Raw genomic sequence first — 25,134 nt, forward strand, 5'->3', positions numbered from 1 at the left:
ATAGTATAAAGCCCCAATTATGCACCCTACATGTACATATATATGCCTTAAAGGGTTCATGTGCATGGCACACATTCAAACATGCCCAACCCTTTGGCTTGCAAGCTCCCATGTGAATGCATGGTGCCACTACAGTATCTTTTGTGCTGAGCTGCCTGGGGTGCTGTTCTTATCTGTCATCCTTTTTTCCAGCCACCTCTGATCCTAGCCCAGGTTGATTCCCATGGTGTGCCCTGCTCTTCACTGAACCTGGGCTTCCAGGCCTCCTCCACCCCTCTGCTCCTTGTATGTGCCTGTGCTCACTTGCTGTGGGCGTGTGGCTCTGCTCACCGTTCTCATCTGGCAGCCCTGGTTATGGCTCCCAGACTGGGGGAGAACTTCCCTTTGCAAAGTTAGATAACAGGCCAGGTTCTCTGTCAGAGGATTGGCGCGGTAGCTCCACGTGCTGCAGCTGGCGCAGGGCCAGGTCCGCCCTGCCAAGCAGCGGGAAGGGAAGGCCTGGCTGCAGCCGGAGCTGGCAGGTGGCCGAGCTGGGGGTGGACAAGCGGGCTGGAGTTAGGACTGCCCATTGGCTGCCTCAGGCTCACACCCCGCCTGCCTCCCTAGCCTGTGGCTCCCTAGCCAGCCCGTCTCTCCAGCTGCTTCTAAACTCCGGAGCAAGCACCTCCTGCTGGGCCATGTCGAGCTGCAACCAGATTGGAGTGGCCCCTGCCATGGACATGCCTGAGGTCCTCAAGTCCCTGCTGGAGCACTCTTTGCCTTGGCCAGAGAAGAGGACAGGTAGGAACACAGGTCGTCTATACTGGCAAGATACCTAAGTGCCCAAGGGATGGGAACAGGCACAGGGATAGTAGCAAGATGGATGAGGAAGGGCTGCAATGCAGAGAAGGACCCCAGGAGGTGTGTGTGTGCCACATCAATTCTGAGGCTGCCCCCCATACCTACTGGCTTTGGGCACTATGGACAGCGTGCAGCTACTGACAGGTGCTGTGCTCATATGGGACAAGGACAAGACAAGAATGCCTGAAGGAATCCAACTAGAAGCTGACTGCTTCTAAAGCTCCCTCCCTCTGCACGTTGGGGACGAGTGAGGAGTGGCAGAGCCAGTGGATTTGGGCAACAGCAATATCTGGAGAAGGCTTTCTGTGCCTGCCACTTGCTCAGTGATGTAGGGCTGAACTCATGGAGATGGGATGGAAGCTGGTTATGTAACAGGACCACAAGCCCTGCGTTCCTAGGATACCACAGGCAACCCCAGGGCTAGGGACAAGCTGAAGAATGGAATGAGTGGCAGAGGGTGTGTGTGGAGAGGGGCAGCTTGGGCAGCCAGTACAATTATCTTAGAAATTTTTACTGGGAAAGTTAAGGGCTCATATTGCTTAGCTTTGGGGAGTTGGGAAACCAACTTGGGGTACTCTCTTCTGATATTTTTGTCACCAAATCTCTCAGGCTCACTCTAGGTTTTTAGTACTATTACCAAAAAAAACATTTTCCACAGTCCTAGGGATTGAACCTAGGCCTTTTTTTGAACCTAAGCACAAGCGTTGCTACAGAGCTGTGCCACCAGCCCCTCCTCATTGCCGTTAGAGTAGACCACCCTGTCTCTGCTGCCAGGGGACAGGAGGTTGGGGTATTTTCTTGGGACTTTTTCAAGGTATCTGCCTCATTCTGTGCAGGCATCTGATGTCTCATCTACCTGGTGTCCTTGCAGGACTTCTTGGAGGGGTTTCCAAACTTTGGAGCCAGAGAACAGCCCTTGTTCTTTTCACCCTTGGGCTAGTATGTGCTTAATTTTTAATTTTGTTAACTAGGGGAAGGCAAGACAGAGGCTCTGATCCTGGGAAATGCTATCTGTAGTAGAGGGTTTCCCCAGAACTCATAGTGAGGTCCTCAGAGGGCTCTTATGGATCTTTGAACCCCCAGGTCCTTTAGACCACAGTCTCTCTCTCTCTCTCTGTCTAGCTCTCTCTCTCTCTCTCTCTCTCTCTGTCTAGCTCTCTCTCTCTCTCTCTGTCTAGCTCTCTCTCTCTCTTGTTTTTCAAGACAGGGTTTCTTTGTGCAGCCTTAGCTGTCCTGGAATTCCATCTGTAGACCAGGCTGGCCTTGAACTCACACAGATCTGTCTGCTTCTGCCTCCCAAGTGCTGAGATTAAAGGAGTGTGCCACCACTGCTCAGCCAGCTTGAGGTTTCTAATGCTGAGGCATTTAAATACCCTCCTAGACAGGTGTCAGAGAAGGTGTTCCCTGCACAAAGAACACCAGCTGGTGACCAGAAGTCCATATCCCTACATATCCCTGGGAGAGCCCCCTGATGGATGAGCCTCAGCTAAGGTCCACATCTACAAACAGACCAGTGACAGCTTTCTGCCATCTCTGGGTGGCCTAAGTGGGTGGGCTCAGCTGGAAGGCTTTCTGAAATGTAAGCAGAGCCTTTCCACTCCTGCAGGTACTAGGGAAGATGATGCAGCACCCTCATGACCCCACCCAGCTGTCCCAAGATGCCTATTGCATTGCAGACAGGGTCAAAGCACAGTTGGGCGGGGAAACATTCTCAGGGTTGACTCAGGGCACTGCTCTTTGCAAGAGACTAACACTGCCTCTGAAGTGTGGTAGCAACTGCTGGTCACTGGCTCCCAGCTGTTAAAGAGTCCCAGGGAAAAGCTGAAAATTCCCCATCCCTCGTGAGCAGTCAGGGCTGAACTTGGAGAGACTTGCCCAAGGTTTGAGGCAGAGCATTGCCAAGATCTGTTAAGTTCTGCCTAAGGACTAGTAAGCCCCATTTAGCTAGGTCTTAGGCCTGAGTCTTAGATCACCTCCTGTTACTTCATGTGGCACTTCATTGAAAATCAGAATGTGCCATCCCATAGGACATAGGACTGGCAGCAGTTTGTGGCTGACTGGGGAAAAAAATATGAAGGGAAAGTGGTGGAGAAGTTCAATATGTCACAAAGTCCCCACTCAAATTACCTATAGTCACTACTCCCCAAAGCTCCCAGGCCTCCTAAACCACTTAAATGTCTGCCCAAACAAGTGCACACCTACCATATAAACCAGAGGCTCAGGAGTCTTGGGACAAGAACTTTACACGTTCCTGTTGTGGTTGTTTCTCCCCATTTCCTACCACTCAGCCTTGACCTGTGTGAGGGTCAGCAGAGTCGGTAGCTTACCTTTCACCTCCATGAAAGAGGTGGGTTTCTCCTAGAGGGCTCTACAGCTCTTCTTTTCCTTTTCCTTCCTCTAGCTCAGACATTGTACAACACAGTCAAGTCACATGCAGAATGTAGTTAAGTTCCAGTGGGAAGGAATTTCAGATGAGAGCAATTCAGACTGTGAGAAATTCCAGGTGTGCCCTCCAGAATGTTCTCCCTGCAGATGCATGTTATATTTTCTAGTTCAAAGACACTTTCCAAGATCCACATGGAGCCCCACTGGCAGCTCCAGTGCCTGCTACAGCCTGCACAAATGTCTGCCTCTTCCTGGTCCCCAAACAGGTAGGCTTTTCTGATCAGTACTAAACAGACTTGAGACTCCCTTGGTTGCCTGGTGGTCCTTGCTCTGAGCCACAATTCAACCAGCTTCCCATGACTGAGAAATCCATGAGGAAAAGAATGGATCTATTCTCTAAGCTCTGACTCAGTTTCTCACCTCTGATCCTATCTATAGAAACCATGCTTTCTGTCTCTGCTCTTGCACTTTCCCCATGGATTCTCCTCCAAGGTTCACTCCATCTCCTGCTTCTTTCTTCTCCAGCCCCTTTTAAGATCTTGATTCTTGTCTGGTTAGCTTTTGACTACCTACTTTCCCTCACACACAGGGCCTAGGCTGTGCTCAGTGGCACCCTTTTTTTTGTCTTCTCCACTTATCCAGGCCTCCATTTATAGGAGCTGACATGGCTTAAAGTCAAGCTAGGTCTTTACTTTGAGCTGGGCAGGAAAGGACACTTCTGGAAAAGGAAGCAAGAGGAAAAGCCTTAAAATTAATCAGGATGTGATCCTTGGTTCTGTTGCCCCGTGAGAGCCTAGTCTTAAAAAAGGATGGAGAATACCTATGCCACAGGCTCGTTGCCAGGACTAAATGTGCTGTTCCACATGGAAGTGATTCAAACTGTGACATGCCATGTTGTTTTCTCTGAAAGGCCAAAAGCAGTGTGGCCGGCTTGTTGTTTGCTCTTTCTACCTATAATCTGACCCTCCCTTCATTCCCTTCCTTCCTACACTGGCAATCTGATCCTCACTTCCTTATTTTCACCTTCCTTTAAAGAAGTGGATGTTATGAGGTTGTACTCACACAGAGCTCTTCCCTTGGAAGTGATAGACTCCTGGGGCATGATACCATCAACCCTACAGGACAGGACACGCTGGGGTACAACAAAAGGGTACAGGGGAAGGGCTTACTCCAGTCCTCCTGGTGAACTGAAGTAAACAGACTGCAGGTGGACTACATATACATGCAGCCTGGGCTGACCTAAACTTGGTCTTAGTAGAGGTCTATATGGGACTCCCACAGCCTGGGAAAGCAGAGAAAGCATGGTGTTTGTTCAGGGGGAGAAAATGTCAGAGGGCCTGCTATGTGCTGGATATATTGAGTCATTGCTCCTCACTTCAGCCTGCTAAGTGCTGCATCTTCCCATTCTTTTAGTGAAAAATGAACTCAGAGAGCTTGGCTTCCTCAGGACAAATAGGTGAGTGTCCTTTCCTTCCTCGTGAAAAGCCCAGGGTCTTGTTCTCCCCATTAGAAACATGAAAAACTCATCTTCATTAAGTGTCAGATGGTAGTGTCAAGAGATGCCCTTTCCAGGTGGCTTTGCATCTGGCCAGACCCCAAGTGAGGCCACTAAAGGAATGATCTGGAGCACGTGCCACCCACTCCTACATCGCTGTGTGCTGCAGCATTGGAAGAAATCTGGTTCTTCATTCCTCTAGTGAGAACACTGATGATCTAGGATGGGAGGGCCACACAGTTGTCAATGAAGTTACTCAGCTCCTGTTCTAGGCTTGTGCCTATCCACAGAATTCCCTGGTCTCTGAAACCATGTAGTATTTCTTGATCATTCAGTTATTCATTATTAGCTTAGTGAGCATTCACTATGCTATGGCTCAGGCGTGGATAAGACACTGTTCTTGTTCAACTACAGCTGGCAATATAGCAATCATGCGTGGGTCCAGCTGGCCTTTCCAAGGGGTGACACTTGAGCTAAGACCTGAAAAGAGAGGCAGAGCTAACTATGTGAAGAGCTTTCAGGCTGCAGGAAAAAGCACCTCAAAGGCCCTTCCCTTTGTCTGCAGAATAAAGGCCACTGGTACCACAGAAGGTCAGCCATGGGGGAGAGAAACACTAGTGAAGTTGGAAAGATCCCATGGACAAGACCCCAGAGGCTGGGCCCTACAGCCTGCATCACTAACTAGGGAAAGCAGACAATTAGGCCATGGTGGGTCAGACACTGCACATGCTAGCTGTGGTTGGAGGAGGTTTCTCTCCATGGTCATGGAGTATTGAAGGGGAGAGGCAAGAATTTACAGAGAGGCTCCACCCTCCACTTCCACCCTAGAGCACATTGAGACCAAAGGACAAAGCACAGACCCACAGTTTCCTGGCCACAGGTATGTGGGCTACAAAAGAGAGCTGCTGGCAAGGCTGGTGCTGGGGACTAGCCAAAAGAATGGCTCATGCCTTGTTCTTCCAGATTCCATTGTAAGTCAAATACATGACTGTTATTTCATATTAATAACACACCAAACATATAAGATTTATCTCTAAGAAGTTTTAACCTTCTTACCAAACCCAAGCGAGGAAAGCAAGATAAGCATTTATTACTACTCTGAACAAAGTGTTGTGTTTGCCAGCTGCTAGTATTGGGACAATGAGTCTTGGCTTTCTAGAACTCAATGAAAGCCTGTTTTTGCTCCTTCCAGGTTCCTGTGCCCTCTGTCAGTCTTAGATGCTAAGTGGTCAAGACCACTGTGGGGTCCAGGTTACTGAAAATCATGTGCTTGGCATGTGTTTCACTCAATAGAACTTGGGTTGGTCAGCAGGTTCCAAGCTAAAAACAGATGTTAAAACTATTCCTGTCCTACCAAATAGCATTTCTCACCCTGTTGTGGCACTGGTTTAGACTCTGTAACCTATCTTCATATTCACAGCCTCATCATCACACACAAACAAGTCCTGAACCAACACATCCTGAATGCAAGGGAAGGGGCCAGGTGGATGCTCACCATCCATCTCACATACTATTCCTGTACTGGGTACCTGCCAGTGCTTATCACAGATAATCCACATTCCTATTCAGCAGGAATCTCCACCTGTTTCCCAGAGGAAAACCACTGGGGCATAGGAGTCCTTTGCATGGTGGTGTAAGCAGGTCACTGGCTCATAGGAGAGTTTCCTCAGATCTGCCTCTCAAGCCCAGACTCACAGCTGCTCCAGACACCCTGAGGTAGGCACTGGACTGAAAATCTATTGTTGGCTAGACATGGTGGCAAATACCATTAATCCTAGCACTTGGCAGGCCGAGGTAGGTGGATATCTGTGAGTCTGAGGGTAACCTGATCTTCCAGGCCACAACAGAGCTACACATTAAGATCTTGTCTCAAACTCATCCCCACTAAAAATAACAACAAAAACAAAACAAACAAAAACCTATAATTGATCAGCAAGATGGCTCAGTGAGAAAAGGGACTTGCTACCAGGATTGACAACCTGAGCTTTATTCCCTGGAAGCCATAGTAAAAGAAGAGAACCAACTCCTAAAAGTTGTCCTCTGACCTCCAAACCTGTACCATGACACATGTGTGCGTGTGCACACACACACTCATAAATGTTTAATTAATAATCTATTATTAGAGACTAGAAATGTAGCTCAGGTGCTAAAAATCTTGCCTAGCATGCACAAAGCCTGGGTTTGATCTCCTGCTCTATAAATTGGTGGTGATGGTACACGCCTAGAATTGCAGCACCTGGTAGCAGGATACAGGAGGTGATGACAGGCGGACCATAAATTCAAGGCCATCCTCATCTACATATCAAGTTTGAAGCCAGTCTGGGCACATGAGACCCTGTCTCAAACAGACAAAATTCAAAAGTTTATTGATATAGAATACTGTGATGCCACATCATACTTTTTTTCTTCCTTTCTTTTAAGACAGTTTCACTATGTAGCTCTGGTTGTCCTGAAACTCACTATGTAGACCACAGACTGTCTTGGAATTCATAGAGATCCACCTGCCTCTGCCTCCCAAGTGCTAGGATTAAAGGTGTGTGCCACCACACCCAGCTGTCACATACTTTTTAATAACCATGTACTGACATGTTCTTTTTAGGTAGTCTGTGTCTTTATAAGGCTCACGCTCTGTGACAATTAGCAAATTACTTCTCACAACACTTATTCCTCTACTGTGAGAAGAGACAAGATTACAGTTATCACCATAGTGATGACAGAGGACAGAGGTAGAGAAACATAGCTGGGGTTCCTGAGGCCATTTGGAGAAGGAAGAGAAAGTAATGTCCCTGCCTTCAGGACAGTGTTGGTTGCTGCAATCCCTGGCGGCTTGCAAGGAGGCACTACAGGGCCTATAATGGTCCCTGGGGACTTGGAACATCCACCTTTTGGTGGCTATCCAGCGGTAAACTCCTTCCTGAAGTGTCAGCAGAGGAGAGACTCAATGCTACATCAGTTTCTGAAGCCTCAGCTTGTTACCTTCATGCTTCCTAGTCAATGGCCTATTAGGTGAGCTGCACCAGGTTGGCTGATGGATGTAACAGTCACTATCTACATGGGGGTAATTATAGCTAAAAGGAAAGAGGGGGTTAAGGATAAGGGAAAAAAGAGAGGGAGAGAGTAGAAATCTTTATTTCTCCCTACATGTCATCTTTATTATAAACAGGTAACTTGCCACTCTTACTTATTAATCCTCCTCTACCACATTAGGAATTGTTTTTTCTTCTCAATAATGTAATATTAGCCATGAAAATATACATTTAAATCTAGTCTAGCAAGTTCCTCTATAACCAAACTAACTAGAGATTTGTATTCCTTTAAAAAAATATTATGTTACATTTTACTGTGTGTGTACACAGGAACTGTGCTCATGGAGGTCAGAAGACAATCTGTGAAGGTTAGTCCCTCCTACCATCCATATGGCACCCAGGGAATGAACTCTGGTTGTTAGACTCAGCAGCAATCACTTTTACCCCATGAGCCATCTTACTCATCCATGTTTTCTTTTCTAGTTCCATACGTTGCTTCACTTTCTTCGAGTTGATCTTTTTAAATTCGTTTCTAGGTCAGTTTCTCCTAAAGATCTAAACAGAATTCCTGCTAATAATTCCGCAAAACATGGGTTTTCTGTGCGGTTCCCTTTTTCCACGATGAACATATATCCATCAATTTTAGGAAAAGTATTTACACTGCAGGCTAGATCCTGCCTTCTCCCCATTTAACATATAAAGAGAAACAAAACAATGGTCGGGAGGCATCAGATTCAAAAAGTGATCAACCTCTAATTAGTGGGGCAGCAAAAACTTGAATTTGGGATTCGAAGCCCACCATCCTGTCCCTTTCACTACCCAAAATCTTTCAAGTCTCTTCCTTTAGACCTACTCAGCTACTCAATTTCTTTTTCCTCAAGTTCCAGCAAAATTCTGATTCCATGCGCTTTCAACCATCTGCTCTAACTGCATTCTGCACCTACCCCAGGAGCCACAGGATGCCTTTCAGCCAGACTCTAGCTCCTCCTCCTGAGGCAGGAAGCCTGGGAGGGACACAGGATAAACAGGCCAGATCCCTCCCTCTCGGGGAGCTTAATCCTAGAGCGTCTAGTATTGTCTGGGCTTGAAGTCGACTATGACTTGTACTGCAAAGAGGTACAAAGTTCTGAGAGCGGCCTTGAAGGTCTGTGCACCCCTTTACAGCACAGAGGTTTCCTAAGGAGCTCAGAAAGCATCGATATTTTTAAAGAAGTGGGCCTCTCACAAAATGCAATTTTAGTAGTTTGTTTAGTAAGAAAGGGAAATCCTATTTGTAATAGAAAGAGAAGTTGGGGGTGTCTCAAACCGTGTTGACTCTCTAGTTCAATGTTGAATTTTACGACTGAGGAAATGGGCTTCTGAGGAGCAACTGGTATTCCCAAGGTCACACGCGAGCAGCTAGTAGTGGTACGGAAGTGCGTCCCGACCCTAGTTCGTGGATAAGTCTCAAGAATGTGCTCTCCCTGCTAGTGTTTGTTTATTCGGCAGCCACGCCTGCTCCCGATCCCCAGGTTAGTGGGCAATTTGACACCTGCTTGAGCGGTCGAGCCTAGAACCCGCCTGCCCTCGGCCAACCTCGGGGGCGCGTGGGAGGAGTGCTGGCCGGGCACTCACGTCCCAGTCCCCGAACCAGGGGCAGAGTCCTCCAAACAACAGAACAGAACAGAACACAACAGGCCAGGCCGGGCCGGGCCCCGCCCCGCCGCAGCCGCACGTGCAGAGCCTCGTGCAATCGCGCCAGCCCCGCCCCCTCGCCCCATTGGCTGCCGTGCGCCTTTCCCTCGCTGCCCCGCCCCTCTCGGTTTGACTCGGCTGCCGCTCCACGTGACCCTCAAGGCTGGGCCTTGGCGCCTAGTCCCGCATCCCTCCGGGGTGGCTTCTCTGAAGGAAGAAGGAAAAGGAGGCCGCGAAGGACTGGGAGAAAGCCTGGAGTCACGAAAATGGTGGCTAAGGACACGACTGACCAAAACCAAGCGAGGAGCTCCACAGAAGGCCACGATGCTCCCAGGCGGGAGAAGCGATGCTCCTCACCTGGCCCCGCACGTGTCTAGCTCGTTTGGCCCCCACAGCCAATCCCGGTTCGAGGAACTATGCCCGCCCTCACGCAGAGAGCACCAATCGGAAGCCACGCTCTGGGACCGCCGGCCTGGCCTCATGAATAATGAATGAATGAGACCCGTCCGCGGGCGGGGCAAGGACTGAGGGAGGCGGCAGCGAGTCTGCGCAGTGCTGCCTGTGTCAGCAGCTGCGGCGGGTCGAGCCGCTCCGGCCCATCTCGGGGTGCGGGCGGGGGAGGCGAGGCGCAGGAGCGGGGCTCAGGGCACGATGTCCGACGCGGGCGGCGGAAAGAAGCCGCCTGTGGAGCCGCAGGCGGGGCCGGGCCCGGGGCGTGCTTCTGGGGAACGGGGCCTGTCGGGCTCCTTCCCTCTGGTCCTGAAGAAGCTGATGGAGAACCCCCCGCGCGAGACGCGCCTTGGTGAGGGGGGGGGCGGCTCGCGCGTGTCTGGGGGCGGGGTTTCTGCAAGGGCGGGGCCTTGTGGGGGCGGGGCGGGGCCGGTCAGAGGTCGGGGTGAAGTGGTCCACCCTAGGGGGTTTATGCGGGCCAGAAGATGACTAGGGGCCTGCTGGACTAGGCCTGTGGTCAAGAGAGGAAGTCAGGGGGCTGTCTGGAAAGCACAGGTCAATGGAACTTTGCAAGGAAGCAGCCACCTACTAAATGGGGCTGCAGCGGGACTGCCTGCATCCAAATTCCTAGGAAGCTGCTTGCCTAAAATGCCAGTTCCTGGGCCTGGGCCTCACCCATTTTGCGGATCTTGGGGCAGAAGCTTGTATTTTAAGAAGCACTACACTGCACCACCGTGGGTGTAGCCTTATCACCAAAGTTTGGAGAAGCCTTTGTATGTCTTTGGCCGGTCCTGGAGGAGGATAATTTTTCCTCTCTGGGAGTGGACATTGAGCAGGTCTAGTGTGGCGCTTTACTGGAAATGTACCCCTGGGCGGGCTGCTTGAGTTGCAGATGGAGGAGGCAGTGTAGAATGAGGGTCTGCGGTGTCTTTAAGGGGATGAAGGATGGGTAAAGTATGGCTGGGATGAGGGTTAGAATGCAGCCACTGAGGCCCATCACCTGGTTAACAATGGCAGGACCGGCTTCATAGTATTGCCCAGGTCACAAGGGTCCTGGGAGCTCTGTGTGGTAAGCAGGCTTGGCCTGTGTATGTGTCCTGGAAGAGCAGCAGGTCTGCCACCTAATGTAGGGTTTTAGGTGCATTGAGGTGTGCTTTGGTCTTGAGACCTTCAAATTTTCGAGACTTAGTGTAATTAGGGTATTTGGAAATGAATAGGCTTTGTGTGGATTGCCTGAACTGGCAAATTCATTTCCCTTTCTAAAATGCCATTTCTCTTCTTCCCCTGAGTGTGTTCTGGGGCTGCTGTGCTTATGGTTGTCACTGTTGGCTTATAAATAGCTTCTGCTCATCAGGTGAGGCTAGGTTCTCTCCTGCTTCAGGGCTCATGAGCACAAACCCTTTTGTTTGTTTGAAGATGATGCTTTGCTTCAAATCTGAGAGTAAGACAAACAGCAAGGGCTGGTGCTCACATCTGGCAGGTCTTGCTTAAGATTTCCAGCCAGTAGCTGGATCCAAAGAGTGATTTTACCTTATATTTGCACATGCTCACAAATATCTTGGTACAGTCTTACCTTGTTTAGCTTATCATCTACACTTTGCAGTTAAGGAAAGTTGAGACTCTTGCAAGGTGTCAGTGCTTTTTCAAGGTCACATGGGTGGGCCTTCTGGCTCTCAATTTGGTGCTCTTTCTACTGTATCAAGCTGACAACCACTGGTGCCAGTCCTTGTGATTTAAGTCCTGGACATGTCAGTCATTTACCTTTTGCAATTGATTTAAAACTTCACTTTACAAACACTGAATTAAATAGCCTCACTGATTATAGTAATGCTTGCTTTGTATTCCCAGCACTGGAGAGGTAGAGGCAGGGGGAAATCACTGGTTCAAGGTCATCCTTGAACATTAAGTTTGAAGTCAGCCTGGGCTTCATGAGACCCTGTCTCAGAAAACAAAACAAACCAAAAAAAAAAAAAAAATAGATTTAATGGTCAGGCAGAATGTGAAACTTCCTGTTGCTTGTCCTTCTGTAAGGCTGCTTTTTTTGTTTTCTCCCTTCTCTTACTCCTTTTGATCCCAAGTGACCCCACCCAACAGGAGCAAAATATGGAGTCAGACAAGCATGGAATCCATCTGGCCCACCCAGCCCACAGGCTGAGAGTTTTGTTGCTTCCCAGTTGTTTTTAAATCAAAGCGTGGTTAAAAAAAAAAAGGGGGGGGGTCTTAGGAATTCAGGTTAAATCATATTAGAAACCAGGAGCAAGTTCTGTTTGTGAGAATCTCCATCTCACTGGGTCTGGTCATTTTTATTGGGACTAATAGGTTGCCTTTTGGTTGTCTGGACTTGGGGCCCAAGCATGACTGCTTTATCTCTGACATAATAATATTTGATTTCTTCTTCTTCTGTTTTTTACTTCTAAATCCAGAGTTCAAAGTTGTCTCCCTCAATTTTGAAAACCCATTATGAACTTGTCATGATTTTTATCTCCCACTCTTTGATTAGCCTCCTTGATTTTTTTTTTTTAATTGCCCTCTCTTGGATATCCATGTGCATAACCTCTGACTAAGACAAGTGGGATCTGATCTTCGCTGATTGATTAATTCACTTTGAGTAGAAACTGTCTTCTTCAGCTCTACCCATTTCCATCCTCCTAGGAAATTTCCCTCCAGTCTTTCTGCTTATCCAGGGATAACAGCCTTCTGAACTTGTTGCTCTGAAAAGTGCTCCAGGTCTTCTCAGTTAGTTCAGTAGAAGCCAATGTGTCTGAAATCCAGTACCCTCCAGTCATTATACAGGTTCCCATAGCTACTGTGTATCTAGAACAGCCAGACTCAATTCCTACCCTCAGTGAGCTCACAGCAATAAAGAATGGGTGATATGTACCATATACCCAGTCACTTTCATGTTACCTCTGATCTTCTGAAAAGAAGGTCTACCCTTATTGACAGTGAAACACGGAAGCTCAGGTTAAATAATATGAATCAGGTCACATTTCCCACAGAAGCCATGGTAGAGAGAATGGGACAGGGTAACCCAGAAGTTATGGCTAGAGGACCCTCACCACACTAAGATATCAGGGAAAGTCAGAAACACCACTTCCTTCCATGTAGCCTCTCCTATTCTATATTAACTCTGGGACCACCTCAAGCCTCAGAGGATACAGCTAGCATTCCAGAAAGGCCAAACACAGAAGAAAATGTAGTGCCATCCCAAAGGAGACTAGCCTGCCTGTTTTGAGCACCCAGTTATAATGGGAAGACAGGACATGCTCTCAAAACATATATATGGGGTATGGATTGAAACAGGCCTCTGAGAAAGATGGGGCTTCTCTGAGATGCACTGTCCCCCTCCTGGAATGAGTTAGTTACTTTCTTGTGTGGTGTCTCATCATAGATTTTCTTTGCAGATAAGGAAAAGGGGAAGGAAAAACTAGAGGAGGACGAGTCGGCAGCAGCCAGCACCATGGCTGTCTCTGCCTCCCTCATGCCACCCATCTGGGACAAGACCATCCCCTATGATGGCGAGTCTTTCCACCTGGAGTACATGGACCTGGATGAATTCCTGCTAGAGAATGGCATCCCTGCCAGCCCCACCCACCTGGCCCAGAATCTGCTGCTGCCTGTGGCAGAGCTTGAAGGGAAGGAGTCTGCCAGCTCTTCCACAGCATCTCCACCATCCTCCTCTACTGCTGTCTTTCAGACCTCGGAAACAGTGTCCAGCACAGGTCGGTGACAGGCCTTTGAGCAGGCCCACCCTGTCTCATCTAAGGAGCCCACTCCTCACTAAGTTCTCCTCTGTCCACACTCCCTGTGTACCCTTTTTCTTTCAGAAGCAGGTCCTGGTGGGCTACAGACTAGAGGAACCCCTGTTCCATAAGGTTGGAGTAAAACAGTAGTTACACCAGTACTGGTTGGTCTTCCTCGCTGGGCACTGCACATGCTCAGGATGGTGGAATGAGTTTCCAGGCTGCCACTTGCAAAAGAGAAATCCCACTCTGCAGTTGATATTGTTCTTTTATGTCAATGGTATTTTGGCCATAGGTTTTTGTGAAGTTTAGGCAATGTCATTGTCGTTCTGACTCTAAGTAACACTTAGGACTTATTCTGTGCCAGACATTAACAAAAAGTCATCAGGATGATCTTAGGAGATTATTTGTACTATTATCCCTGTTTTGTAGATGAAGAAACTTAGGCACAGAGAAAGTAAGAAACTTGCCCAAGTCACCTAGCTGATAGGTTCTGAAGTAGCACTTGAACCCAGGATGCTTGTCTGCATGGGTGGGTACTGCTTAGGCACTAGCACAAATGCCATTCCCACTGCTCCTTTTACTGTTTTGTTTTGGATGTTGGTTAGTGTGTGTGTGTGTGTGTGTGTGTGTGTGTGTGTGTGTGTGTGTGTGTGTGTTTTCATATTTGAGCATAGGCCCACCAGGAAAGATGTCCCCTGTTTGAGAAACCACAGTTTCTGCAGCTTCAGAGACATGATGGTACATGTCTCTAGGAACTCACACCATGAAGCAAGCTCTTAGGGTAGGGTGTGTTTCTGTGTAACTTTTCAAAAGGGAAGTTTTTTTCAAATAAAATTTAAAAAGAAGTTGGAATGCGTATCACTAATAGAGCATTTACTTATATATCTAAAATATTAAGGTCTTCTTTTTAGGCTTATTATTCTTAGTTATGGGAAGCAGGCATGTACACACAAGTGCATGTGCCTGTGTAGCCTAGAAAAGAGCACTGCATCTCTTGGAGCTTGAATTTCAGGATGATCTATGTTGTCTGACATGGAAGCTGAGAACTGAACTCAGGTCAACTTCCAAAGCAGCACGCAGTCTCAGGCTTTGTATCTCTGTGGCCTCAGTACAAGAGTTCAAAAAACAAAGCAGATCCAGTGTCATATACTTGTAATTCTTGTTACTCATAAGGCTAAGACAGCAGGATCAGAAGTTCAAAGCTAGTCTCAATAACATAGTGAGACCCCATCTTAAAAAATAGAAAAGAGGGGCCAGAGATGTTGCTTAATAGAGTACTTGTTTTGCATTCAAAAACTTTGGGTTTGGACTGGAGAGATGGGTTCGTGATTAAGGGTGATGGCTGCTCTCCCAGAGGACCCAGGTTCAATTCCCAGCACCCACTTGGTGGTTCATGACTGTAACTCCAGTCCCAGGGGATTTAACACCCTCTTCTGGTCTCTGTAGATACCAGGTATACTGACAATGGTATACTGAATATGGTATACTGACAAACATGCATACACATAAAATAAATATTTTTTAAAGCCTTGGGTTTCTTTCTTGGCACAGCAAAAAATTTTAATTAATTAAATAAAAATTGAAGATAGAGGAAATGGGTGGGAAAAATTACTCAGCCATTAAGAACCCTTATTGTTCATACAGAGAACCTGAGCTTGGTTCCTAACACCCACATTGTGGCTCACAGTGCTCCAATAACACAAGTTCTAAGGGATCCAACAGGGCATGCACGTTGTGTATATAACATGTGTGCAAGTAACTTACAGAGATCCGCCTGCCTCTGCCTCCTGAATCTTAGGAATAAAGGTGTGCACCACTGTGCCCAGCCTAAGGAAGGACCTTATTTTTTTTAATGTGCATTGGTGTTTTTGCTTTCACCTGTGGTCTGTGTGAAGACAATGGAACTCCTGGAGTTACATTTACAGACAGTTGTGAGCTGCCGTCTTTCCAGCCTCTAAGGAAGGATTTTTAATGAAGTGTGTATATACAAGTGTACAGCTCAGTGGATCCTCACAGGCTGAACCACCCATCTCAACACTGCCTAGATCAGGATACAGAACTATGCTGGTATTCATGAATGCCTTGTGACTCTGGACAGTCATTTTCTCAGAGATAATCACTACTTATTTGTATTACAAAAGATTACATTTGCTATAAGTGTCTTATCAATAGAATTGCCTTCTGTTTTGTTTTTAAATATTACAAGTGGGTTCCAAACACTAAGGAAGCAAAGACAGGATTGTCACAATTTTGAGTCAGGCCTAGTTTATAAAATGTGTTATGGCCAGGTGATGGTGGTACATGCCTTTCTTTAATCCCAGCACTTGGGAAGCAGAGGTAGGCGGATTTCTGTTAGTTCAAGGCTAGCCTGGTAAGCAAAGTGAGTTCCAGGGTACCTAGGACTGTTACACAGAGAAACCCTGACTCAGAAAAATAAATAAATAAAATGAGTTCTAGGCCAGCTTGGGATGCATAGTGAGTTCCAAGACAGCCAGCCAGATTTACATATAGGAACCCTGTCTCAAAAAAAGAAAAAGTATTGATAGGGGTAGCAAGATAGTCACATTAATAGGCATGCTGTCTAACATGAATACCTCGTGGGAGAGAACTTTCTTCTACAAATTGTCCTCTGACCTCCATTTTCGTACAAAGGCATGTTCTCTCTCTCTCTCTCTCTCTCACACACACACACACACACACACAAATACATAAATAAATGTAAAAAAAATTGAACAGAGGATACAATACAGTGGTCAGGTGTTTATCTTGCATTGGAGAGTCCCAGGTTTAATTCCCAACACCATACATATACACACACAATATTAATTATAGATTCAATGCACTACTACTCATATTTATAACTTTATCCTTCCATTTCCTCTGTGGAAATGGTATACAAGAGTCTATTCTCCTTAAGAAACTTTTCATGGGACACATCTCCCTATCCCAGCTTTTTAAAAAAATCTTTTCTACCTTCTACGTTTCCTATCTATCGCATTTCCCATCACCTCAGGATCCTATATGTGGAACAGGTCCTTCAGTTTCAGGTATCTGGTGGCCTTTAGGAACAGTACTGGGAACACATTTGCTGTGTAATACTCCCATCTCCCTAAGTAGCTAGACATGCTGTCTCCAGTCTCTACTGAAATTGTTCACTGTGTAAAATGGAGCTTGAACCAAAATACACATAATACACATGTAAATTATGTGGGCATTACAGTGTCTTAATATTAATAAAATGTGCCAGGCATGGTGATGCACACCTTTGGTTCCAGCTCTTGGAAGGCAAAAGCAGGCAAATCTCTCTGAATTTGAGGCTATCCTGATCTAATGAATTAGTTATAAGACATCCAGAGCTATATAATAGAGACAGACACTGTCTCAAAAACTGAACAAAAAATAGTTTTACACAACATACTAAATGGAAATCTGGGTGTGTTAGTTTATACCTCTAATCCCAGTTCTTAAGAAACTGAGTGAGGAATATTGCCATGAATTCAGGCCAGCCTGAGCTACATGGCAAGGTAGAAATGAAAGTGGAAAACTGGACAGTGGTGGCACACACCTGGTCTACAGAGTGAGTTCCAGTACAGGTTCCAAAGCTACACAGAGAAATCCTGTCTCAAAAAAAAAAAAAAAAAAAAAAAAAAAAAAAAAAAAGAAGAGAAAAGAAATGAAAGTGGAAGTCTAATTTTTCCTCTCATTTTATAGAAAAGGCAAATGTAATATGTGTGCTTTTGTGTCTGACTTCCTTTATACAGTGTTTTTGTGGAAGTGATCTTGTTACTGTGGGAGAGGTTTGTGAATTTTCATTGGTGAATAATACTATGTGAACATACCACAGTTTACCCATTCTTCAGTTGAAGTGCATTGGAACTCACTATATGTTCTAGCTGGGGTTCTGAACAATGCTGCTATGAACATTTGTGTGCCTGTCTCCTGGTAGATTACGTGCTTGTATTTCTCTTGGGCATTTACTTAGGAATAGACCTGATGAGTCAGTGAGCATGCAAGTCTTCATTGTCTCCACCTCCTCCTCCACTACTTTCAACAGAGTCTTCTATGTAGCCCTGGCTGTCCTGGAACTCATTGTATAGACCAGGTTGACCTCAAATTTGGAGATTTACCTCGGCCACCTAGGTGCTGGGATTAAAGGCATGTATCATCATACCCATCATCATTTACTTTATTTTACAAATATGAGTGTTTGCCTGTATGTATGTATGTGTATTGTATGTATGAAGTGCCACAGAGATCAGAGGAGGGCATTGGATCCTCTGGAACTTGAGTTACAGACAGCTGTGAGTTATCATGTGGATGATAGGAACTGAACCTAGGTCCTCTGCAAGAGCAGTAAGTGTTTTTAACCACTGAGCTCCAGAACTCACACAGATAACACGTGAGTGTGAGTGTGTGTGTGTGTGTGTGTGTGTGTGTGTGTGTGTGTCTGTCTGTCTGTCTGTCTGTCTGTCTGTCTGTGAGAGAGAGAGAAAGGGTCTTGCGTACAGAGCAAGTTTACGACCTAGGATTTCCTGCCTCTACTTCCCCAGTGCTGGAGTTATAAGGTTATACCACAACACTCAACCTAATTTAGTAGAAAACCTAAATTTGGTTATGCCACCCTTGTGATATGAACATCCCAGTGACTTCCTCATTTCAAGAAAAAAGTCTGTATCAGCAAACAACATGGACCTTTAGGACAGATAATTTTGGAGGGATTGTAGAAATAGCTTTGTTTTTAACTTTGACATCTTTTGTGTTGTGGGGTGTGTAGCAGCCTTCAGTTGTCGCCTTGAATCCTGATGTGGCCAAATATTTCCTGCAGGGCAAAATTGTCCCCTGTTAAGAACCATAGCTTTGCAAGGTTGTGGTGGCACACATCTTTAACCCTAGCACTCCTGAGACAGAGGCAGGTGAATCTCTTGAGTTTAAGGCCAGCCTGGTCTATAGACATCCAGGACTACACAGAGAAACCCTGTCTCAAAAAATAAAAAATAAAAATCCATGGCTCTAGCCTCTCTGTTAGACTGTATTGTCTCTGCCAGCACTCTACCAGGAATATAATTTATATTCAGTAACTATCTATTGGCTCAGTATTTGGTGTACTCCTATTGGTAGCATTAAACATGTAGGCCAGGGGTTCAGTTTTCTTTTAACACAACTCTTATCTCAACACACAACCTTTGAACTCTAAAATTGACATTAATCTGATGTTTACCTAGAAATTAGCCAGCCATATGAAACAGGAAAAGCAAGGAGCCAGAATCAGCCAGGCCAAGAGTCACATTTTACTTCTTTTCTTTACCTGTGAGTTTCTTGAAAGCCAGTTGCATTTATTTGAGCCTTGGTATACTTTTCTGTAAAATAAAAGTTAACACTCATTTCCTTTCAGAGCAGTAAGGCTAAATGAATGAGCCCAGCAACTGATGTGGGGGACTCAAAAACAGAACCCAGACCAGCTTGAGCCTGTGTCCCGATCACACTTTTGCTCATGGAGAGAGCCAGCTGTTTCCATTCTTGGAGAACTTAAGACACAGGAGGTTGAGGGGTATAATAATTCAGTGTTTTGCTTACAATTTTTTTGGGAAACAAAACACTTAGAAAAATCTGTCCATTTTGAGGGACTCTATTTTCTTCAGTGTGTTTTGTTCTAAAGGGGAGGAATTCATGGGCTGAAGGTGACTCAGTGGTTGAGTACATACTGAGCTTGTGCGGGGCCTGGGTTTGACAGAAATGGTCAGTCATCTTAAGAATTGAATCACGTGGGGCTGTCTGTCTGTCTGCCAAAGGCCTGCTGATGTGCTTGAGTGATAGTGGTCTGTGGAGCCAGTCTCTAGGTGACTGGTGGGATGATGTGTATCTTCTCTGCCTGCCCAGTGAGTTGCTTCTAGATCTTCCACCTCTGCCTTTCAGAATCATCCTTGGAAAAGGAGAGGGAGACTCCAAGTCCCATTGACCCCAACTGTGTGGAGGTGGATGTGAACTTCAATCCTGACCCTGCTGACCTGGTCCTCTCCAGTGTGCCAGGTGGGGAGCTTTTCAACCCTCGGAAGCACAAGTTTGCAGAGGAAGACCTGAAACCCCAGCCCATGATTAAAAAGGCCAAGAAAGTCTTTGTTCCTGATGAGCAGAAGGTAAAAAAAAAAAGTCCTTTGTTAAAGACACAGCAGTGGTTTGAAAGTCTAGGGTAAGCTGTGGCATAGCTTAGCAATGCAAGTGGAACATCTCAGTGGTATAGTGCTTGCTTGGGACACTTGAGGCCCTAACCTCCATCTCTAGCACTTCAAAGAGAAAGAATCTGAGTGTGGTGGTGCACACCTGTCTCTGCCTCCTGAGTGCTGGAATTAAAGATGTGTGCTGCCACCACCCAGCTCTCTCTCGCTCGCTCTCTCTCTCTCTCTGTGTGTGTGTGGTCCCAGTGACTCTGATAATTCCCTTATTCCCAGAGCCTCTGGATTCATGTTCCACCTTCCTGCCATCAGTCAGCCTACAGGAAGAGAAGTTGCTAGACAACAGAAAGCAAGGTTGAACAGTTATCAAGGACAAAAGACACCTTGTAGGGCTGGGAGATGGCTTAGAGCAGTGGTTCTCAACCTTCTTAATGCTGCAACCCCTAGATTCAGTTCTTCATATGTGGTGACTTCCAACCATATAATTATTTCATTGCTACTTCACAAGTAATTTTGCTACTGTTATAACATAATGTAAATATCTGTGTTTTCCTATGGTCTTAGGCAACTCCTGTGGCCCTGCCAAGGGGTTGCAACCTACAGGTTGAGAAATGCTGGATTAGTGAATAAAGCATTTGCCACAGAAACATGAGAACCTGAGTTTGCCACAAAAACAACCCATGAGAAAGTTGTAACAAGTAGTATGTGTCTGTAATTACAGTGTTCTTATTGGGAGAAGGGAGGCAGTGGTAGGAGAATTATTGGAAACTCTGGGCCACCTATTGTGCCAAACACAACAGTGAACAAGATGAACAGTGAGGACCAACACCCAAAGTTACCCCCTGGTGTCTGTCGTACACATGCGCCATGGGGCACACACCTAGTCTCCCCTTTCCCACCCTCTCTCTTTCTTGCGTGGCCTTGTGGAGTCAGATTTGCTCTCCAGGGACTGCACCTAGCTTGTTGGCTTTTAACCACCACTAAGTATGGTGTGGTGGCACAAGTCTTTAATCTCAGCACTTGGGAGACAGAAGCAGGCAGATTTCTGGGAGTTCAAGGCCAGCCTGGTTTACATAGTGATTTCTTCGACAGACAAAGCCATATAACAGAGAGACCCTATCTCAGAATGAGATAGAGAGATGTTAGCCAGTATGCCTAAAGGAGGCAAGAGCAGAGCACAGGGGAGCACACTGCCTGTCAAGGCAGATTCTTGCCCCTACCATGCAGCCTGCCCCTCTGAAGATAGGGCAATATGTTGTAATTAAAAAAAAAAAAAAAAAAAAAGCAGCACTCAAGAGAAAGATGCCATTTGAGAGAGTTCAAGTGGAGGGTTTTTTTGGTTTTGGGGTTTTCTTTTTTTGTTTTTGTGTTTTTTTTTTTTTTTTTTTTTTGTTTTGTTTTGTTTTTGTTTTTTGTTTTGAGACAGGGTTTCTCTGTGTAACAGCCCCAGCTGTCCTAGCACTCACTCTGTGGACCAGGCTGGCCTTGAACTCAAGAGATCCACCTGCCTCTGCCTCCTGAGTGTTAGGATTAAAGGTGTGCACCACCATTGCCCTGCCATTAGGAAAAAGGATCACAAAGACAGGAAAGAGGAGAGGAGAGACTGGCCTCCAGGGACAGGAGCAATGGGAGGGAGAGAAAGAAAGGAGGGTGGGAGGTAGGCAAGGTCCTTTTAAAAGGGAATGTAGTGAATATGCATTGGTGGTGCTCTTAGTAGCTGCAGCTAAGGGTGTACCCTGTCAGTACCCCAAGGACAGGCCAGTACAGATATCTGAATACTAACACGGTATCTCACAGTATTCCTTCTCTAGGGTCTTATCTTTAGTTCTTACCACAGCATTGAACTGTGTGTGGTGGGGGATAGACCTGGGGGGGGGTGGAAAGAAAAAATTAGGTTCCCTCGGGGAGAATACCAGACACCCACAGAGGGCTTTTTCCCACAGGATGAAAAGTATTGGACAAGACGCAAGAAGAACAATGTGGCAGCGAAACGCTCCCGGGATGCCAGGCGCCTGAAGGAGAACCAGATCACCATCCGGGCAGCCTTCCTGGAGAAGGAGAACACAGCCCTGCGGACGGAAGTGGCTGAGCTTCGCAAGGAAGTGGGCAAGTGCAAGACCATCGTGTCCAAGTATGAGACCAAGTACGGGCCCTTGTAACCTGTGCCCCTTGCCCCGCAGGGCACTGCCTGCACTTCAGACCTCTGCCTGGGGCTTCCTGGACCCCACACTCGTGTGGAGACTTAGGACTCTTCATGGGCACATGGTGGCGTACCTGCTCTAGGAGCATTCACGTCTCAGCTTCATTATAACATGGCCAGCACACGTGGTGACTTCCCCAGGGGACCAGGCTTCTCTCTGATGGGAAACCTGAGTGAATCTTCATAGATGGGTAAACGGCCCAAGTTTCTCTTGGATGACCCAGCTGAATCAGAAGGAACCTCTGGAGTACAGATCTCTCTTTACAGAGTGCTCAGGCTTTCCTAGCCTTCCCTCAGTCTCCAGTCTGGACTGACAAGGGCTGTCTCCAGAATGAATCATGGTTGTTGTCACCCTAATGTTGTCTCAGGTAGCAGGTGCATTTCCACTTGGGGTGTGTCTGTCATACACCTCACTCTCCCCCCAGAAAATCTTTGAGTGAAACATTCATTCCCATCTGTCTCAGAGCCAGCACATGCTAAAATTCTGCTAGTGATGGAGGTTAGTGAGCCATGAGAGTGAGGTCTCTGCTTAGCCTGGAATTGGAGTGGGGTTGGGGGCTCACAGCAGAAGTGTACCCTACTATTCTTAGCTCCCACATCCCTTTTATCTTGTGGCTCTCGGGCCTGAAATAGCCCTGGGATCAGCTCCCTCCATATCCCACTTGCTATGGAAAAGACATTCTCAGGATGGCTGGTTTCTGGGATCCAATTGCCAGCACCTAGGGAGGCCTTTATGTTTCCAGGCCAGTCTGGAGGCTCCTGACTTCTGCTTGCCTGGCCTCTGGTTATTTCCACCTGATAACCATTCTCAGATCTTAGGTTTAAAAAGAAGCCCCATCACCTAGGAGTGGCCCAAGATACCACTTCTGCATGGTATTTAGGAAACTGGCTTCCAGTTTCCTGTTGTGGGCACCAGAGTGAGGGGCTGTCTCTTGCAATGCTCCACTTGTTTCTTGCTCTGGCTCACTGCTGAGTCCCAGGCCAGAATCCAGTCTCCCTGAAGGCAGCAGATCACAACCACTCCCCATGAGTGTCAGGGAGCAGCCTCACAGGAGTTGCACTCACCCAAGTCACGGTACAGCTCTCACAGGACATCAGGCTCTGGAGACATTTACACTGAGTCCCTCAGTCTTGGTCTCAGGAGTCAGGGGCTGCCCACACAGGTCTGGGGTGGGGGTGATTCTTACAGCTTTGGCTGCACCTTTCTCTTCTGTTTGGCTGAACTTGTCCTCTTGCTTTATCCAGAGGATTGGCTAAGGAAATCATTGAGCCCTCTGCTCATGTGGGTCAGTTAGAGCACCCTCCAGAAGGATGTGTTTATTTGCTCAGGGCAGGCAGCCTGTGTAAAGGAAACAGAGGTGATGAGGGTGCTTTATTATCCTTAACACTGGCTTTATTTTGAATGGTGGCTTAGTTTGGGGCCCCAATCTTTCAAGACTTTTCATAATGATGTTAAGACCAGGGCAAACCGTCTACTGGCCATGGACTGCAGTCAGGAGATGCCCTGCCCCTCGTGGGACTTGCACACCACCTCTTGACAAGGGTCCCTGAGGCCAAGGGAGTTCTCCCTTCTACTAGGTCCTTGACTTTGACTGTGGTTCTATAGGAACCATGTGCACACTTGTCACTCTGTTGTAACCACAAAGGGCAGTTGCACCCAGCATGTCAGTGTCCTGCCCTGGCTGCCTGCCTCCCACCCACCCAGCACTCTCTGGGCCAGCTGTTCACCCAGAGGCAATTCTCACATCATTACTGGTGGACAAGCCTTGAGCTGAAAGGCTCTTCCTTCTCTTTGGCTAGAAAATGTAAGGTTTGTGTTTTTTAAGTTTTAGTTTTTAAGGAATGGATACTTATCTCTGGATGCCACCTGTGTTCTGACCCCCACGGGTGCGTTGGGGCTTAATGTCTTCTCCCTTGGTCCTACTACCTTCTGCCTTGTGGTGCCCTCCTTCTAGAAGATGGGGGTCTGGATCCTCCTAAAGTGCTTACATGGAAACAGTGTGTCTGCTTGCTTCTTGGAGAAGCCTTTTGAATGAACAGTGGCAGTTACGAAAAGGAGCATGCTTGGATATTGACATCTTGGAGCAAAAAAGTGTTCACATAAGCTCAGCTCCTCTGTTGGTGTAGGACCCAAGGCTGTACAGAAAGAGTTGATCTCTGCTGTTTGTCTTACCATGAAAGTCTCCTGATTCCCTCTAGGAGCTGATAGCTGAAGTCTGAGGCTCCTGCACTCAGATCTTTGACATCTTCTAAAGAGTAGCAGGCTTGAGAATCCAACTTATATTTGGCTCTCCATGGGTTTGCCTTGGGATGAGAAGTGCTGTCACTTTGTAAACATCCTGTCCTCAGCTGTAGCAGCTTCATTGCAACCTCAGAAAAGACACATGAATGAGATAGGATGCAATAGGAATGTACATCCAAGAAATCTCTAAATAAAAGAACTATACATTTGGAGAAAGTCAGCCGCCCTGTGGAGGACCTGCCTGAGTCACCTTATCTTTGGCCCAAAGGCTGAGCTTTGTGGGTCTGACTCCCTTGGATGGGGACAGTACTAGGCAGTGAACCTGACCCCTAGTCCACGCTCCATGTTGAAAGGGTACGGTGGCCTGCTTTCCACTCAGGCAGCTCCTCCAGTCCTCCAGCCTGGGGACAGATTTGAAGCTCTCCAGTGGCCCTGAGAAGTATGCTTCCTGTAAGGAGGGGCCTTGGAGCTCCTGGTTTCCAGGGCTAAGCCCCACCCACAGCTTCTTTAACATCTGTTTATTAAGTGCAATAAATTTTTCTAGAAAAAGGCAAAGGTGATTTCCAGATAGAGATTGCTGTCTTTTGGTATTGGGATGCCAGAACACCACTTGGTTTTATTTTTCTAAGTGCATGTGATTGGTAGAGTGTGTGGGGCTCTGCATCCTCCCTGGGAGCCGCATTCCAGCGGCCCCTCTCCCTACCTTTGTTGGGGGAAAGAGGCCAGGAGAAAACCCCTTTGTCCCAACTGCAGAGATAAAAGCAGACAGCAGCCCATTGGCTTGTGTGTGTGGGTGTGTGGGTGTCTGTGCGAGTGTGTCACTGCTGGTGGGCCGGAGTGATGTGGTAGGGAGGGAAGTTGGGAATGTATCCTTTTCAAACAAAATTAAATATTTTGAGACGAGAA

The 25,134-nt window shown here is 47.0% G+C and overlaps 1 protein-coding gene across 2 annotated transcripts; it reads left to right on the plus strand.

Moving 5' to 3' along the window:
* The first annotated feature begins 529 nt into the window (after nt 1–529).
* Tef (TEF transcription factor, PAR bZIP family member) lies at nt 530–25,134 on the plus strand. 2 transcript variants are annotated; one of them, XM_051189452.1, is made up of 4 exons: nt 530–780; nt 13,275–13,592; nt 19,530–19,750; nt 21,730–25,134. In XM_051189452.1, the coding sequence occupies exons 1-4, from the start codon at nt 678–680 to the stop codon at nt 21,943–21,945; spliced, it is 858 nt and encodes a 285-aa protein (XP_051045409.1). In that variant the 5' UTR covers nt 530–677; the 3' UTR covers nt 21,946–25,134. The 2 variants fall into 2 exon arrangements, with proteins under 2 accessions (XP_051045409.1, XP_051045410.1); XM_051189453.1 differs by lacking the exon at nt 530–780 and adding an exon at nt 9,966–10,222.

Source organism: Phodopus roborovskii, unplaced genomic scaffold, assembly GCF_943737965.1.
Source record: "Phodopus roborovskii unplaced genomic scaffold, PHOROB, whole genome shotgun sequence".
NCBI lineage: Eukaryota > Metazoa > Chordata > Mammalia > Rodentia > Cricetidae > Phodopus > Phodopus roborovskii.

Bases quoted from the DNA above. Each gene is read 5' to 3' on its own strand.
- Tef (XM_051189453.1), top strand. From the start codon at position 10,072: ATGTCCGACGCGGGCGGCGGAAAGAAGCCGCCTGTGGAGCCGCAGGCG. The intron at 13,593-19,529 runs GTCGGTGACAGG...TCTGCCTTTCAG, and splicing joins GGAAACAGTGTCCAGCACAG to AATCATCCTTGGAAAAGGAG. The intron at 19,751-21,729 runs GTAAAAAAAAAA...TTTTTCCCACAG, and splicing joins TTGTTCCTGATGAGCAGAAG to GATGAAAAGTATTGGACAAG.